This window comes from Carcharhinus amblyrhynchos, unplaced genomic scaffold (genome assembly GCF_965287045.1).
Source record: "Carcharhinus amblyrhynchos unplaced genomic scaffold, sCarAmb.v2.hapA scaffold_37, whole genome shotgun sequence".
Lineage (NCBI taxonomy): Eukaryota > Metazoa > Chordata > Chondrichthyes > Carcharhiniformes > Carcharhinidae > Carcharhinus > Carcharhinus amblyrhynchos.
In genome coordinates this window covers 3706412-3722782 of record NW_027649778.1, presented here as the reverse complement: position 1 = coordinate 3722782, position 16371 = coordinate 3706412, and the positions used below count along the sequence as shown (strand labels likewise).

General features: G+C 45.8%; 1 protein-coding gene across 2 annotated transcripts in view; it reads left to right on the top strand.

Moving 5' to 3' along the window:
* The first annotated feature begins 1628 nt into the window (after window positions 1-1628).
* The window catches only part of LOC145362257 (calpain-9-like), a 47134-nt gene continuing 32391 nt past the window's right edge, over window positions 1629-16371 (top strand). For both annotated transcript variants that reach the window (XM_080218337.1, XM_080218336.1), the window contains exons 1-8: window positions 1629-1933; window positions 3721-3790; window positions 4938-5056; window positions 7494-7627; window positions 10153-10321; window positions 11754-11825; window positions 13023-13108; window positions 14920-14991. In XM_080218337.1, coding sequence (XP_080074463.1) covers window positions 1709-1933; window positions 3721-3790; window positions 4938-5056; window positions 7494-7627; window positions 10153-10321; window positions 11754-11825; window positions 13023-13108; window positions 14920-14991 — 947 coding nt within the window. In that variant the 5' untranslated portion in view covers window positions 1629-1708. The remainder of the gene's footprint in view (window positions 1934-3720; window positions 3791-4937; window positions 5057-7493; window positions 7628-10152; window positions 10322-11753; window positions 11826-13022; window positions 13109-14919; window positions 14992-16371) is intronic.

Here is a 16371-nt window from a genome sequence, read left to right as displayed (position 1 = left end):
TGTGAAGCAGCAGTGCTAACCACTGTGGTACTGTGCTGGATTCCTCTGGGTGCCCCGGTTTCCTCCCACATTCTGAAAGCTGTGTTGGTTAGGTGCATTGACCTAAACAGGTGCCGAAGTGTGCTGACTAGGGGAATTTCATAGTAACTTCATTGTAGTGTTAATGTAAGCCTTACTTGTGACTAACAAATAAACTTTATTTCACAGAGTCTATTTCTGTTGCTTGGTGTATCTGGGGCTAAGGGCAGTGTCTAAAACTTAGGGACAGACTTCAGGAGTGAAATTAAGAAACACACTCTTTCACAAACCACAATTAATATTAAATCAATTTAAATATGTAATAATAGATTGTTATAGTGTTAATGGATATAGGGTAATAATGTGTATATGGAATTAGATTGTAGGTCATTGAATGGTGGAATAGGCCCAAGGAGCTAAATCCTTTTATGTTTCCAAGACAAAGGCATTGAAGGGAGGGCAGTAATATCCTTGTTCTTTTCAGTTGTTCATAATAGAGTACAGACTGCCTCGCAAAATCCAAAACAAAACTGATTGGGCAGCACTTGTGGAACAATCCTGAGTATGCTGAACAATTCTGAGTGTGCTAATAGTTACACTAACTGATGATCAGTCCAGCTTGTAATATGGCTCATTCACACCTGCTAGAAGCCACCAGCAGGAACCTGTTCTTTGCAAACTAAAGGAACACGTTCAAGCTTTTTTTGAATTACCTGGGAACTTGGGCAGTCAAGAACTCCCTCTTGCCTTCTCAAGTGATGGCACAGTGGTTAGCATTGCTGTCTCACAGCACCATGGACCAGGATTCGATTCTTGGCTTTGATCACTGTGTATAGATTCTGCACGTTCTCCCAGTGTCTGTGTGGGTTTCCTCCTACAGTCCAAAAGATGTGCTGGTTAGGTACATTGGCCATGCAAAATTCTCCCTCAGTGTATCCAACAGGTGCTGGAAAGTGTTGACTGGGGGTTTTCATAATAACTACATTGCAGTGTTAGTGTAAACTGACTTGTGACAGTAACAAATAAGCTAAAAATCTTAAGCTTTAATAATAAGGTGATTGGGGAGAACGAGACTGGTAAGTGCTTTCAAAGGGCTAGTACAGGCTTAATGGGCTGAAAGGCTTCCTGTGCTGGACCCTTTTTATGATGTGGCGATGCTGGCATTGGATTGGGATGGGCACAGTAAGAAGTCTCAGAACCCCCTAGTGAAGGAGCAGCGCTCCAAAAGTTTGTGATTCCAAACAAATCTGTTGGACATTAAACTGGTGTTGTGAGACTTTTTTAAAATTCAATGGGTGGAATGTTACCATCCTGGAAATCAGAGCAGGTGAGGGGCAGACCATGGAAAGGTCTGTTGACTTTGGGTGGGATTTTATGGTGTTGGGACCTAATTGTGACCCTAATAAATAAACCATGTCCAATATGAGGTTTGCCCATTTGATAATATTACAATATTGGGGATGGTCCTTAGGTAATTGGATCTCAACACAATAGTAACTGCATTGCAGTGTTAATATAAGCTTACTTGTGACAATAATCAATAAACTTATATCTTTTCCTTGGACTCCACCTTCACTGTGACGTTTAGTCTATCCCCAGTTTGATGAGTTTCCTGTATAACAAGGAACAGTTGGGAAAGTTACAGGCCGTTCAGCCCCTCTCCTGTTGGGGGGGGTCCCAGTTTTGCACCATGTACCCTATGCCTTGGAGCGGGGGGAAGCACCCTCCCGGTTTCTACGACAGCAGCTCGGTATTGCGGAGGAACGCAGCCCTCTACCCCAGTCCCGGAACCGCTACGGCCCCGCTCCCCGGCACAGCCCTGTTTGAGGATCCGCAGTTCCCCGCGGCCAGCTCCTCTGTCCATGGCCCAGCCGGGAACTCGCAGCTCAACATCACACAGTGGCTCAGGCCCCGGGTAAGACTAACCTGCAAGGAGTGTGTTGGGTGTAGGGACTAAAGCAGCTAAACTCCAACCCCTTTTGCATTGTAAATTCACTGGCTGGCTTTGCACTGGGTTCGCTCCTCCATTTACAGAGTTATTAGAAGGGATTTTAATAGATTTGAGTGGATCAAATTCTTCATAGAGACCCTGCAGTGCAGGAGACCATTTTGCCCATCTAGTCGGCACTGACCCTCAAAGAGTATCTTACCCAGGCCCTTTCCCCATCCTATTTTCGTAACGCTGCACATTTACCATCTAACCTACAGTTCGCTAAAGGACAATTTAGCATGGCCGATGCACCTAACCCGCACACCTTTGGACACTAAGGGGCAATTTAGCATAGCCAATCCACCTAACCTGCACAATTTTGGACACTAAGGGGCAATTTTGTAAGATCAATCCACCTAACCTGCACATCTTTGGACTGTGGGAGGAAACCCATGCAGACATGGAAAGAATGTGCAAACTCCACACAGACAGTCACCCAAGGCCAGAATCGAACCCAGGTCCCTGGTGCTGTGAGGCAGCAGTGCTAACCACTGTGCCTTGTTTATTGTACTCAAACTATTAAAATGAAAATTAATTATTTCCAAAATGAGTTGTTTCTGGAGAGAGTACTTTGAACCCTATAATTTGGAGTAGTGATAGTTGCAGTTCTGTTTCGTGTGGATGGGATATTAGTTGAGAAGATGTTTTAGGGGATATTTGGCACTGTGTTTGGTCTTTACACAACAGCACCTGTAGGGGGAGTCACTGTGTACTGGCTGAATTTCCTTAACAGGGTCCAGTCAGACCCAACCTGCCATCATCTAACATCCACAGAAGGAGTTATTGGATAACACTGGGTTTGATGTTTGTGGTCTGATATAGGGACTAATAATAAACTGGAGGTCAGTGGTAGTAAACTAACCGGAACAGTTTATTAGCATGTCTTTATCCTAACGCAGTCAGCGTAAGACTGCCTAGACAAGTTTCAGGGTGGAGTGTGAGTCCTGGCCCATTTGACCCGTTCTCTTAAAGGGGCATGCCCCAAACATTAAGGGTGGCACAGTGGGACACTGGTTGGCACTGCTGCCTCACAGTGCCAGGGACCCGGGTTCGATTCCAGCCTCGGGTCACTGTCAGTTTGTGCATTCTCCCTGGTGGGTTTCCTCGGTGCTCCAGTTTCCTCCCACAGTCCAAAAGACATGGTGTTTAGGGTGCATTGGCCATGCTAAATTGACCCTTAGCAGGATAAATACCCGGGTATTACGGGGATAGGGTCTGGGTGGGATTGTTGTTGGGGCAGGCTCGATGGACCAAATGGCCTCCTGTAGGAATTTAATGTTTCTATTATTCTAACTGACCCCATTCCAAGGCTGAAATTGAACCCGGGTCCCTGGTGCTGTGAGGCAGCAGTGCTAACCACTGTGCCATCATGCCACCTCAGTAAAGAACCACTGAAATCTACTTACCCCTCCAGGACATGAAATGTGACCAATAGTTTTTATGTATTCTGCTATTTATAAAGAGACTGTAAATTCTGACAATTAAAACATGTTCAGAGGCAAAATGCACCAGTTTACCATCCCAAGAATAAACCTTTCCACCAGTCGAGATGGCCAAAATGCTCTGCTGAAATGTTCTAGCCTGAGTGGCTTCAACCAGGTCCTCTGGTACTGCATCTGATGACAGGATCACTCACTGAGTGTTTTACAATTCTAAATTAACACAACTGTAAATTGCCGCAAGTTATTTCTAACATGCTTCACTTTCAACAGGAGATTTGTGCCAACCCTGAGTTCATTGTTGATGGAACCACCAGAACGGACATCTGCCAGGGAGCTTTGGGTGAGAACCAATGTTCTAAGTTCAAACTGAATATATTTCTGCTTATGGGGTTACACTCGGGAGAGGGAGAGACTGTTTTTGTTTGGAAAACGAGTCCTGGGATGCTGTGGATTGGATAATGGCTTCGCAAAAGGAAGCATGACAGTGTAACAAAAACAGAAAATGCTGGAAAACCTCAGCAGGTCTGGCAGCATCTGTGGAGAGAGAATAGAGACAACGTTTCAAGTCTGGATGACACTATGTCAGAGCTAAGAAAATCAGAAGAGATTTAAACTATGAGAGTGGGGCTGCATTTGGATAAAGGGAATGTAAATGAAGATGATTTGTTATTAATCCAGAGATGTGTGGGTTAGGTTAATTGTAAATTACCCTTTTGTGTCAGGGAGATTAGCAGGATAAATACGTGGGGATATGGGGTTAGGGCCTGGGTAGAATTGTCACTGGTGCAGGCTCAATGGGCTGAATGGCCTCCTTCTACATGGTAGGGATTCTATTCTATTCTGTTCAATGAGGGAGGCTGAGGAAGGTGCTAAGAGTGCCCATTAATTGATCATGAGGTGACGATGATGGCGTTGGACTGGGGTGGGCACAGTAAGAAGTCTCACAACACCAGTCCAACAGGTTTATTTGGTAGCATGAGCTTTCGGAGCACTGTTCCTTCCTCAGGTGATCAGAATGCGAGAATGGCAGAACAGAGGGACAGAGGATTAAGGCAGTTGCCCTGAAGTGGGGTGGGGTCGGGGGGGGGCAAGATGGCCTAATGGAAAAATGGAAGTGAGAAAGAAGGACGGTAAAAATGGAGGATTGAGATGGAAAGAAGAAACAGAATGAAATAAAATAAATAGTGGAGGGGAGAGTTCTTGCTCTGAAGTTGTTGAACTCAATGTTCAGTCCAGAAGGCTGTAAAGTGCCCATTCGGAAGCTGAGGTGCTGTTCCCCCAGTTTGCGTTGGGCTTCACTGGAACATTGGGAAAGGCCCAGGATGGACATTTGGACAGGAGAGCAGCGGCAGTGAAACGTTTGACTCTCTGCACCTCTTGCAAATTTTGTCAGCAGTACTGGGGAGGGGGCCTAACTCAAAGCTGTCATCTGTGCCCAGGTTAGCGGTCAGGTTAGACGTTTAACAGGTGTCTGTTCTTGTTATCAGGTGACTGCTGGTTTCTGTCTGTCATTGCCTGCCTCAGTCTCAACAAGCATGTGATGGAAAAGGTCATACCCCCTGGCCAGGGCTTCGGGAAAGGTTACACAGGACGATTCCTCTTTAAGGTAAGCCTCAGTTATGCCCGATGGCCCCTGTGTGCCATTGTTCAATGTTAATTTTCTGTTCCATGCCAGGTGTCAGCCATTACTCTTACCGCTGAGTTAGAAGGTTGCAGGCTCAAATCCTAAGTCCAAAATCTAGGCCAACACTTTGAATGCAACCCTGTGTTAACACCCAGGTCAGAAACTCCAAGGTGTTTTATGAAGTTGGCTTAGACCCTAAGTTTTACTTTTGATTTTGGCATTGGGGTGAGCATAAGATGTTTCATAAGAACATAAGAAATAGGAGCATGAGTAGGCTATCTAGCCCTTCGAGCCTGCCCCGCCATTCAATAAGATCATGGCTGATCTGTCGTGGCTCAGTTCCACATTCCCGCCCTCTCCCCATAACCCTTAATGCCCTCGCTTATCAAAAACCCATCAACCCGCGTCTTAAAAATATTTAGCGAGGCAGCCTCCACCACCTCAACGGGCAGAGAATTCCAGAGATTCACCACCCTTTGAGTGAAGAAGTTCCTCCTCAACTCCGTTCTAAACCACCCCCCCCTTTATCTTGAGGCTGTGCCCACTCCAGGTATGATTCAAGTGACCCACTAATCAAACAAAGTTTATTTAAGAACTCCGTTAAAATGTAACAAAACGGATTAGCATAACTTGTAGATAAGAACGAGGAGCAAGAGTTGGCCATCTGGCCCCTTGAGCCTGCTCCGCCATTCAATAAGATCATGGTTGATCTTTTCATGGACTCAGCTCCACTTACCTGCCCACTCAGATAACCCTTAATTCCTTTACTGTTCAAAAATTTATCTATCCTTGCCTTAAAAACATTCAATGAGGTAGCCTCAACTGCTTCACTGGGCAGGAAATTCCACAGATTCATAATCCTTTGGGTGAAGAAGTTCCTCCTCAACTCAGTCCTAAATCTGCTTCCCCATTATTTTGAGGCCATGCTCCCTAGTTCTAGTTTCACGCACCAGTGGAAACAACTTCTTTGCTTCTATCTTACCTATTCACTTCATAATCTTACATGTTTCTATAAGATTTCTATACATTTCTTCTGAATAAGATTTCTGTATATTTCTTCTGAATTCCAATGAGCATAGCTCCAATCTACTCAGTCCCTCCAATTACAAGAACTAAATATGACACAGTATAACTGCTAACTGGGGAGGTGATGGCTTAGTAGCATTATGGCTAGAGTATTTATCCAGAAAGTCTGCTAATGTTCTGGGGAACCAGGTTCGAATCCTGCCACAGCAGATGGTGGAATTTGAATTCAATAAAAAATATTTGGAATTAAGAATCTACTGATGACCGTGAAACCATCATTGAAACCCATCTGGTTCACTGATGTCCTTGACGGAAGGAAATCTGCCCTCCTTACCAAGTCTGGCCTACAGAGCCACAGCAATGTGGTTGACTCTCAACTGCCCTCGGGCAACTAGGGATGGGCAATAAATGCTGGTCAGCCAGCGATGCTCATGTCCCATGAATGAATGAAGTTAACAGCTAGCTTTCTCTGTTGTTCCAAGTTAAACATCATCCGACAGACACACATCCTTCTTCAGACTTGGCACAAAAAGGCAAGTTTGCTTACGTGATGCTGGGTTTTCAGCTTTGTAACTCCTGCTAGGAGTTGGTCCTTTTGAATGTTGGATCGATTCTCTGAGGCATCCCTGTCCTAGAACTTTCTGCACACCCCTGGAGAGAGAGAAAGACAGAGAATGAACACTAAAACTGGACTTTTCTCTGAAGCATTCACCAGATCTGCCAGTCATCCCAATATCAAGCTCCGTTCAGCAATCCCCAAAGGACCATTAAACTCCAGAACACTGTGTTAGTCCAGATTAAAATCTGATGGCATGGCGGCACAGTGGTTAGCACTGCTGCTTCACAGTGCTAGGGACCTGGGTTCAATTCCTGGCTTGGCTCACTGTGTGGAGCTTGCATGTTCTCCCCGCGCCTGCATGGGTTTCCTCCCAGTGCTCCGATTTCCTCCCACAGTCCTAAGATGCGCGTGTTAGGTTGATTGGCCATGCTAAATTAGCACTAGTTTCGGGGCGGATTAACAGGATAAATATGTAGAGTTACGGGGATAGGATGGGATTGTGGTCGGTGCAGTCTCGATGGGCCGAATGGCCTCCTCCTGTACTGCAGGGATTCTATTAAATCAAACCCCACTCAGCAATCCCCAAAGACCATTAAATCCCAGAACACTCTGTTAGTCCAGATTAAAATCAGCGTCATGTCCATTATATTGTTTCAGTGACAGTTAACAGACACCAGTCGTAGACATCACAGCACCCATAAAATGCATGGACTGGCTTGAAAAACCTGCAGAGAAACAGATTAAAATACATTTTCTTAGAGGCATAGTATCCTGTGAGAAAGATTTGGGTCAGTGTCGCTGACAATATTCTGTCCCTTTTTGTCTCTTTCCAAGTTCTGGCAGTACGGGCAATGGGTTGAGGTAGTGGTGGACGATCGGCTCCCCACCATTAACAATAAATTGGCATTCCTTCACTCCAAGGACAACAACGAGTTCTGGAGCCCACTCCTGGAAAAAGCCTATGCCAAGTAAGTGTGACGTGAGAATGGCGCAGTGCCAAAGCTGGGGAAATTATTACAACCAAATCGAGGGTAGCTGTGCTGAGGAGCCAGGCCTGGGATGAGGGGATTGCCCTTTGAAGAGCAGTTGAATAGATGTGGGCCACGTGGTGGCACAGTGGTTAGCACTGCTGCCTCACAGCGCCAGGGTCCCAGGTTCAATTCCAACCTCAAGTCACTGTCTGTGTGTAGTTTGAGCATTCTTCCAGTGTCTGCGTGGGTTTCCTCCAGGTGCTCTGGTTTCCTCCCACACTCCAAAGATATGCGGGTTAGGTGCATTGGCTTACTAAATTGATCCTAGTGTCAGGGGGATTAGCATGGTAAATGCATGGAATTGTGGGAATAGGGCCTGGATGAGTTTGTGGTCAGTACAGGCTCAATGGACCAAATGGCCTCCTTCTGTGCTGTAGGGATTCTGTACATCTCTGACATCCCTTGGAATTGAGAAGAATGAAAGACATACTCATTGAAGCATTGACAGGGTAGATGCTGACAGGCTGTTTCCCCCCTGGTCGGGGGAATCTAGAATACGGGGGTCACAATCTTAGAATAAGGGGTCAGTTGTTTAGAATGAAGATAAGGAGAAATTTCTTCACTCAACCCTTTGTGAAGTTTTGAAATTTTCCACAGAACTGTAAAAGGGTCATGTGAACTCAAAATGTTAACTCTGTTCCTCTCTCCACAGACGCTGCCAGGCCTGCTGAGTTTATCCAGCATTTTCTGTTTTTATTTCAGATTTCCAGCATCTGCAGTATTTTAACATTCTGGGGATCCAGGTTCAAATCCCACCATGGCAGTAGATGGAATTCATAGAAACACAGAAAATAGGAGCAGGAGGAGGCCATTTGGCCCTTTGAACCTGCTCCGCCATTCATTACTATCATGGCTGATTATCCAACTCAATAGCCTGATCCCTCCCTCACCACCCCATATCCTTTGATACCCTTCGCTCCCAAGTGCTATATGTTTTTGCCTCAACTACTTTCTGCGGTAATGAATTCCACAGACTAATCGCTGTCTAGGTGAAGAAATGTCTCCTGATCTCTGTCCCAAGCTGTCTACCCTGTATCCTCAGACTGTGACTCCTGATTCTGGACACCACCACCTTCGAGAATATCCTCCCTGCATCTACCCTGTCTAGTCCTGTTAGAATTTTATAGATTTCGATGAGATCCTCCCTCATTTTTCTGAATTCCAGCGACTACAATCCAAACTGACTCAATCTCTCCTCATACATCAGTCCTGCATCTCCGGAATCAGCCTGGTAAATCTTATCTGCACTCAAAGAACAAAGAACGGTACAGCACAGGAACAGGCCCTTCGGCCCTCCGAGTCTAGACTGATCACGTTTACCTATCTAAACCAACTGCTTATATCCCTCTATTCCCCGTCTGTTCGTGTGTCTATTCAGATAAGTCACTAACTATCTGCCTCAACCACCTCACTTGACAGTGCATTCCAGGCCTCACCAGCCTCTGTGTAAACAAAAAAAATTTCTCCCACACATCTCCACTGAATCTTCCCCTCCCAGCACCCCCCCCACCATCTTGAACCTGTGCTCCCTTGTAATTGTCAGTTCTGCTCTGGGAAAAAGCTTCCAACTGTCCACCCTATCCATACCCCTCATAATTTTATAAACTTCTATTAAGTCACCCTCAGCCTCCGTCTTTCCAGGGAGAACAATCCCAGTTTATTCAGTCTCTCCTCATACCTTCCATACCCAGGCGACATCCTGATAAACCTTTTCTGCACTCTCTCCAAAGCCTCTGCATCCTTCTGGTAGTGTGGCGACTAGAATTGAACACAGTATTCCAAATGTGGCCTAACCAACGTTTTATATGTTTAGAGCAAGAGCATCCTTCCTCAGATAAGGCAGCCAAAACTGCACAAAATATTCCAGGTGTGGCCTCACCAAGGCCCCGTATAATTGCAGCAAGAAGTCTCACAACAGAAAGTCCTAACGAAGGAGCACTGCTCCGAAAGCTAGTGGCGTTTGCTACCAAATAAACCTGTTGGACTTTAACTTGGCGTTGTGAGACTTCTTACTGTTTTTACCCCAGTACAATGCCGGCATCTCCACATCATAATTGCAGCAAGGCATCCCTGCTCCTATACTCATTCTCTCAACATGAAGGTCAACATCCCATTTGCCTTTTTTATTACTGCCTGCTGCCTGCTTGTTTATTTTTTAAAACTCTGAAATTAAAAGCTGGTCTACCATGAAACCAGTTATTTTTTAAAAATCCCATCTCATTCACTAACGCCGTTCAGGGAAGGAAATCTGCCATCCTTACCTGGTCTGGCTGACATGGGACAGATCCATAGCATTGTGGTTGATTCTTAAGTGCCCTCTGAAATGGCCTAGCAAGCCAATCAGCTCAAGGGTAACTAGATATGGGCAACAAATGCTGGCTTTTGGAGTGACATCCACAAGCCATTAAAGAATCAATAAGATGACTTTGTTTAATGAGTTATTTCTTTCTTTGTCCCCTCAGGCTGAAGGGCTGCTATGAGTCTCTTTACATCGGTTACCCATTAGAAGCGATGGTCGATCTTACAGGGGGAGCACCTGAATCCTTTCAGATCAGTGAGATGCCGAAGGATCTTTGGAAGTTCCTCAGGAAGCTGCTCGAGAAAGGCTCGATAATTTGCTGTGCTAAACCCGTAAGTTTAAAGATTATTTATTAGCCACAAGTAGGCTTACATTAACACTGCAATGATGTTACTGCGAAAATCCCCTAGTCGCCACAATCCTGTTCGGACACACTGAGGGAGAATTTAGCATGGCCAGTGCACCCTAACCAGCACACCTTTCAGACTGTGGGAGGAAACCAGAACACCTGGAGGAAACCCAGGTAGGCACAGGGAGAATGTGCAGACTCCGGACAGACAGTGATCTGAGCCAGGAACTGAACCCGGGTCCCTGGTGCTGTAAGGTAGCAGTGCTAACCACTGTGCCACAGCCCAAGTGTAATTCAGGCGAGGACCATTCACCCATTACCCCACTGATCTAATTTGGATCCAAGCCAGACTTCTAATTTTTAATTGCAACTCTATGAAGCACCTTGGGATTGTTTTTTTACATTATAAAGACACAATAACTCTTGCTTAAATCTCTATCATTCCTATCTCATCACTCTCCCACTTCCTCGTATGAAAGTTCCATTCTTCTGACTGTGGCCTCTTTGTTCTTCCCAAATTTGTGACCCTGATGTTAGAGGCTGTGCTAGTTGGTGCTCAGGCCTCAGGCCCCTGAAACCACTTTAACCCCCACCCTTTCTAAGACCTCCCTCTGGTTGTCCTCCCTAACATTTCTTCCTTTAGGTGGCGTCCTTGTTTTGTATATTTCTGTCAATTGCCTTGTGATGTTTCATACTTTAAAAAAGTGTTATGTATGTGTAACAATGACAGAGTGTGGGATATACCTATCTGTGTGTGAGTGAGAGAGAGAGTGGGACATACTCGTGTGTGTTAGTGAGAGAATGTGGGATATACCCATGTATGTGTTAGTAAGAGAGTGGGATATACCTGTGAGTTAGTGAGAGAATGTGGGATATACCCATATATGTAACAGAGAGCTAGAGTGGCATATACCTGTGTGTTAGTGAGGGAGAGTGGGATATACCTGTGTATGTTAGTGAGAAAGAGTTGGATATACCTCGTGTGAGTTAGTGAGAGAGAGTGGGATATACCCCATGTGTGTTATAGTGAGACAGAGTGGGATATAAGCGTGTGTCTTAGTGAGGGGGAATGGGATATATCCAAGTGGTTTAGCGAGAGGGAGTGGGATATACCTGTGTGATTTACACTGAGGGAGAGTGGGATATACCTGTATGTGTTAGTGAGGGAGAGTGGGATATACCTGTGTGTGTTACTATGGGGTAAATCCTTAAGTGTTTTTGTTAAACCTAACACACATGGGCAAAGAACAAATGAAATTCCAACAGATGTGCCTTTTATAAAACATAGAAATGTGCAGAAATCAATGACTTTCGATTGTCAATATTATTGTGAATGACTTTAATCAATAAATGTGCTGACAATAGTTTAATGACTGTATTGTACTGTAACCTGACCTGTCGCATTATCTGTCCAGGGTCCAGTGGGTGTTTTGAATGAACGTGGCATTGTAACCGGACATGCATACTCAGTGACTGGTGTGGACCAGGTGAGCCGCTGCTGTGATGTGAACTGAATCCTTCCCTAATTGACTTGTTTTTGTTAAGGTGTGTGAATCCTTGCTGGCTGAAGGAATGAGATGGCTGAGCTTCGCCCTCCTCTGGCTTGTCACTAATTTCGGGGAGGTCTTTCGTGACCTGGAACACAGCAGCAGTGAACTTTGAACTTGTGGGTTGGGTGGGTGTCCCAAGATGTGACGCAGTGAAGAACTAAATTCCACATCTTCCTGATTTCCCTCAATGCCTGCAAGGGATTGTTTCCTTGCTGATAGAGATACATCTGTCCCATTATCCTTTGGATAAGATGTTAATCCGAGGACATGTCTGTCCACTCATGTGGATGTGAAGGATTCCACGGCCAGTATTTTAAAGAGCAGGGGAGGCCTATTTAGCATTCTGGCCAATATCAATCCTTCAATACTAATCTGGACAGCAGGGACACAGGTTTGATTCCCGACTTGGGTCACTGTCTGTGTGGAATCTGCATGTTCTCCCCGTGTCTGCGTGTGTTTCTTCCAGGTGCTTCAGTTTCCTCCCATAGTCCAAAGATGTGCAGGTTAGGGGGAATTGGCCATGCTAAGTTGCCCCTTAGTGTCTAAAGATGTGCAGCTTAGGGGAATTGCCCCTTTGTGTCCAAAGTTGTGTGGGTTAGGTGGATTGGCCATGTTAAATTGCCCCTTAGTGTCCAAAGATGTGCAGGTCAGATGGATTGGCCATGCTAAATTGCCCCTTAGTGTAGGTTAGGTGGATTGGCCATAGTAAATGTGTGGGGTTATGGGGATAGGGACGGGGAGAGGGTCTGGGTAAGACAGTGTTAGGGAGTCGGTGCAGACTTGATGGGCCGAATAGCCCTTTCTGCACTGTAGGGATTCTATGATTCTATGAAAAGAATCTATAATTCACCTTCTCTGCTCTAAGAGCAATCTCAGCTTCTCTGCAATAACTGAAGCCCTGAACGATAGCATTCAGATAAATCTCCCCCCGCGCCCTGTCCAATACTTTTGACACCTGGCCTCGGGCGGAAATGTATTTTGTTTTTAATTATTGCACTCAGTGCTGGTTCTTTGACAGTCAGTTCCCCGGATTGAGGTCACTGCCAGTTATCGGTGTTATGTTGTGCTGCACGCAGGGGCTTATTTGAAATTTCCTGGCTCAGTGACTTTGCTTGTCTTCTGCTTGCGGTGTAGGTTCAGCTGAAGGCGGGCAGAGTGGAGTTGGTACGGGTTCGCAATCCGTGGGGGAAATTGGAGTGGAACGGGCCTTGGAGTGACAGGTGAGGGAGTGACAGCGAGATAGCCGTCTAAACATCTGTTCAGTCCTCAGCTGGAGTATTGTGTCCGGTTCTGGGCGCCGTACTTTAGGAAGATGTGTGGGCATTGGAGAGAGAGTGCAGGAATGAGTCACGAGAATGGTCCCGGGATAGATTTGAAAAGGTTCTCCTTGGGCGGCACGGTGGCACAGTGGTGAGCACTGCTGCTTCACAGTTCCAGGGACCTGGATTCGATTCCTGGCTTGGGTCACTGTCTGTGTGCAGTCTGCACATTCTCCTCGTGTCTGCATGGGTTTTCTCCGGGTGCTCCAGTTTCCTCCCACAGTCCAAAAATGTGAGGGTTAGGTTGACTGGCCATGCTTAAATTGCCCCTTAATGTCCTGAGATGTGTAGGTTAGAGGGATTAGTGGGTAAATATGTAGGAATATGGGGGTAGGGCCTGGGTGGGATTGTGGTCAGTGCAGACTCGATGGGCCGAGTGGCCTCTTTCTGCACTGTAGGGTTTCAGTGGTTTCTAAGAAAGAGGCCTGGACAGGGCAGAGAGAGAGAGAGATTTCATTTCTCCATTTGACAGATGGAGTTTGTTGTGGGTAAGTGTGAGGTTGAAATTTTGGCAGAAAAAATAGAAAGGCAAATTATTACATAAACGGAAAGCAGATTCAAAATGCGTCAGGGCAGAGGTATCTGGGTGTCTGTGTTCATGAATCACACAAAGTCGGTATGCAGATGCAGCCCTCAATAAAAATAGCAAATGGGATGTTGGCCCATGTATTTGCCCTGCTAAACCTCCTAGACAAGGGAGTTTGGCCAATCCACCGATCCAGCACATCTTTTGGTATGTGGAAGGAAACCGGAGCACCTGGAGAAAACCCATGCAGACATGGGGAGAATGTGCAGACTCCGCACAGACAGTGACCCAAGCCGGGAATCGAACCCAGGTCCTTGGAGCTGTGAGGCAGCAGTGCTAACCACACTGCCACCCTTATCTCTCTCTTCCTTTGAGATGCTGCCTCTAATACCAAGCCTTTGGGCATCTGTCCTAATTTTCCCACATGTCAAATTATTTCACAGAATTGTTACAGTGCAGATGGAGGCTATTCAGCCCTTCGAGCCTACACCAACAATCCCACAAAGCCCATGTATTTACCCTGCTCGTCCTCCCGGCTCTCCAAACAGGCATTGTGACTTAGTACCATTCCCCTGCCTTTCCCCTACATTCCTGCACATTGTTTCTACTCAAATAATCATCTAATGCCCCCTTTAATGCCTCGATGGAACCTCCACCACACTTTCAGGCTGAACATTGCAGACCCCAACCACTCACTGGGTGAAGAACTCTATTCTCGCATCACATTTGCTTCTTTTGCAAATCACTTTAAATCCGTGTACCCCTCCTTCTCGATCCTTTTACAGACGGGAACTGTTTCTCCCTATCTGCTCCATCCTGCCCCCTGCTTATTCTCCTGTGAAGTGCCTCATAACATATTATTGTATTTAAAATGACTTGCTGCTGGTATATATATAAAATACAAAGAGCAAGAAGCCTGACATTTTGTGCTTGATTTTGATGCCTCTTATTGGAAGAAGTTATTAGTCTTGGGGATTGTGCAGAACACACACTTGTCTCACTGTTTCAGCCTCTGCTACTTTCCCTATTCCAGGTTACTGGACAGGACTGTTACTGATATTCTGGACTGTTCCATACTAATGACATACCCTGTTCTGTTAGTCCTACCTCAATGCCATTGTTCTAGGTGTTGTATCTTGAGCAGTAAGATGTTTGATTACAGCTGAATGTTTTTGTTTTTGTACAGGTCTTCAGAATGGAAGCAAGTCACTGACAAAAACTGTCCTCAGATGGGGCACCTGGAAGATGGAGAGTTTTGGTAGGTGGCTGATAGATTATAAATCTCCCCCATCTTCCCTCCTTTGAGATATAGGTATAGAATCCCTGCAGTGTAGAAGGAGGCCGTTCAGCCCATCAAGTCTGCACCAACAACAATCCCGTCTCAGCCATATCCCCTTAATCCCACATATTTATCCTACTAATCCTGCTAACCTACGCATCCCAGGACACTAAGGGCAACTTAGCATGACCAATCCACCTAATCTGCACATCTTTGGACACTAAGGGGCAATTTAGCATGACCAATTGATCTAACCCGCACATCTTTAAACATTAAGGGGCAATTTGGCTTGGCCAATCCACCTAACCCATAAATCTTTGGAATGTGGGGGGAAACCAAAGCACCCAGAGGAAACCCATGAAGAAACAGGGAGAACATGCAAACTCCACACAGACAGTGACCCGACCGGTATTTGAACTCGGGTCCCTGGTGCTGTGAGGCAGCAGTGCTGATCACTGTGCCGCCCATTGTGAGATATTATGAGGTGGGCATGCTGAAACACTCCATGGATAGGACGAGGCAGTGGCATAGTAGTATTGTCACTGGGCTAGGAATCCAGAGACCCAGGTTAATGCTCTGGGGACCCTGGTTCAAATCCCACCATGGCAGATGGATGGAATTTCAATTCAGTGAAAAAAAATCTGGAATTAAGAACCTACTGATGACATTGAAACCATTGTCGATTGTCGGAAAAATCCATCTGGTTCACTAATGTCCTTTAGGGGAGGAAATCTGCTGTCCTTACCCGGTCTGGCCTACATGTGGCTCCAGAGCCACAGCAATGTAGTTAACTGCCCTCTGAAATGGCCAAGTGAGACACTCAGTTCAAGGGCAATTAGGGATGGACAATAAATACTGGCCGAGCTAGCAACGCCCACAATCCCATGGAAAGTTTTTAAAAAATCACTTATAATTATCATTTTTATCTTCCACATCCTTCTTTCCTTCCATCTTCTCCTCCACTAAGTTTAGGTATAGGGCAGATGGCACCATGGCACTTTATTAAATCCCATGTTTCACCATTAGCAACTGTGCCTTCAGCTGCGTGGGCCTAAGTTCCTTCTCTAAACTTCTCCACCCTCTTTCTCATTTGAAGATCTCCTTAAAACCAAGCATTTGGAGTCTGCCCTGATATTGCCTTATGTAGTCCAATGTGTCATAACATCCCACTGAAGCTTCTTGGCTCATTTTATTGTATCAAAGGTGCTATATAAATGCAAGTTTCTGTTATTGGAGGAGAGCAGTGCAGCTTTCCCTCCAGTGCTCCACTGGCAATGTCAGACGATGGGTTCAAGTCACTAGGATGGGACCCGAACCCAGTGAACCTCCTGACACAGAGGCAAGACAGTCCCTGAGCCA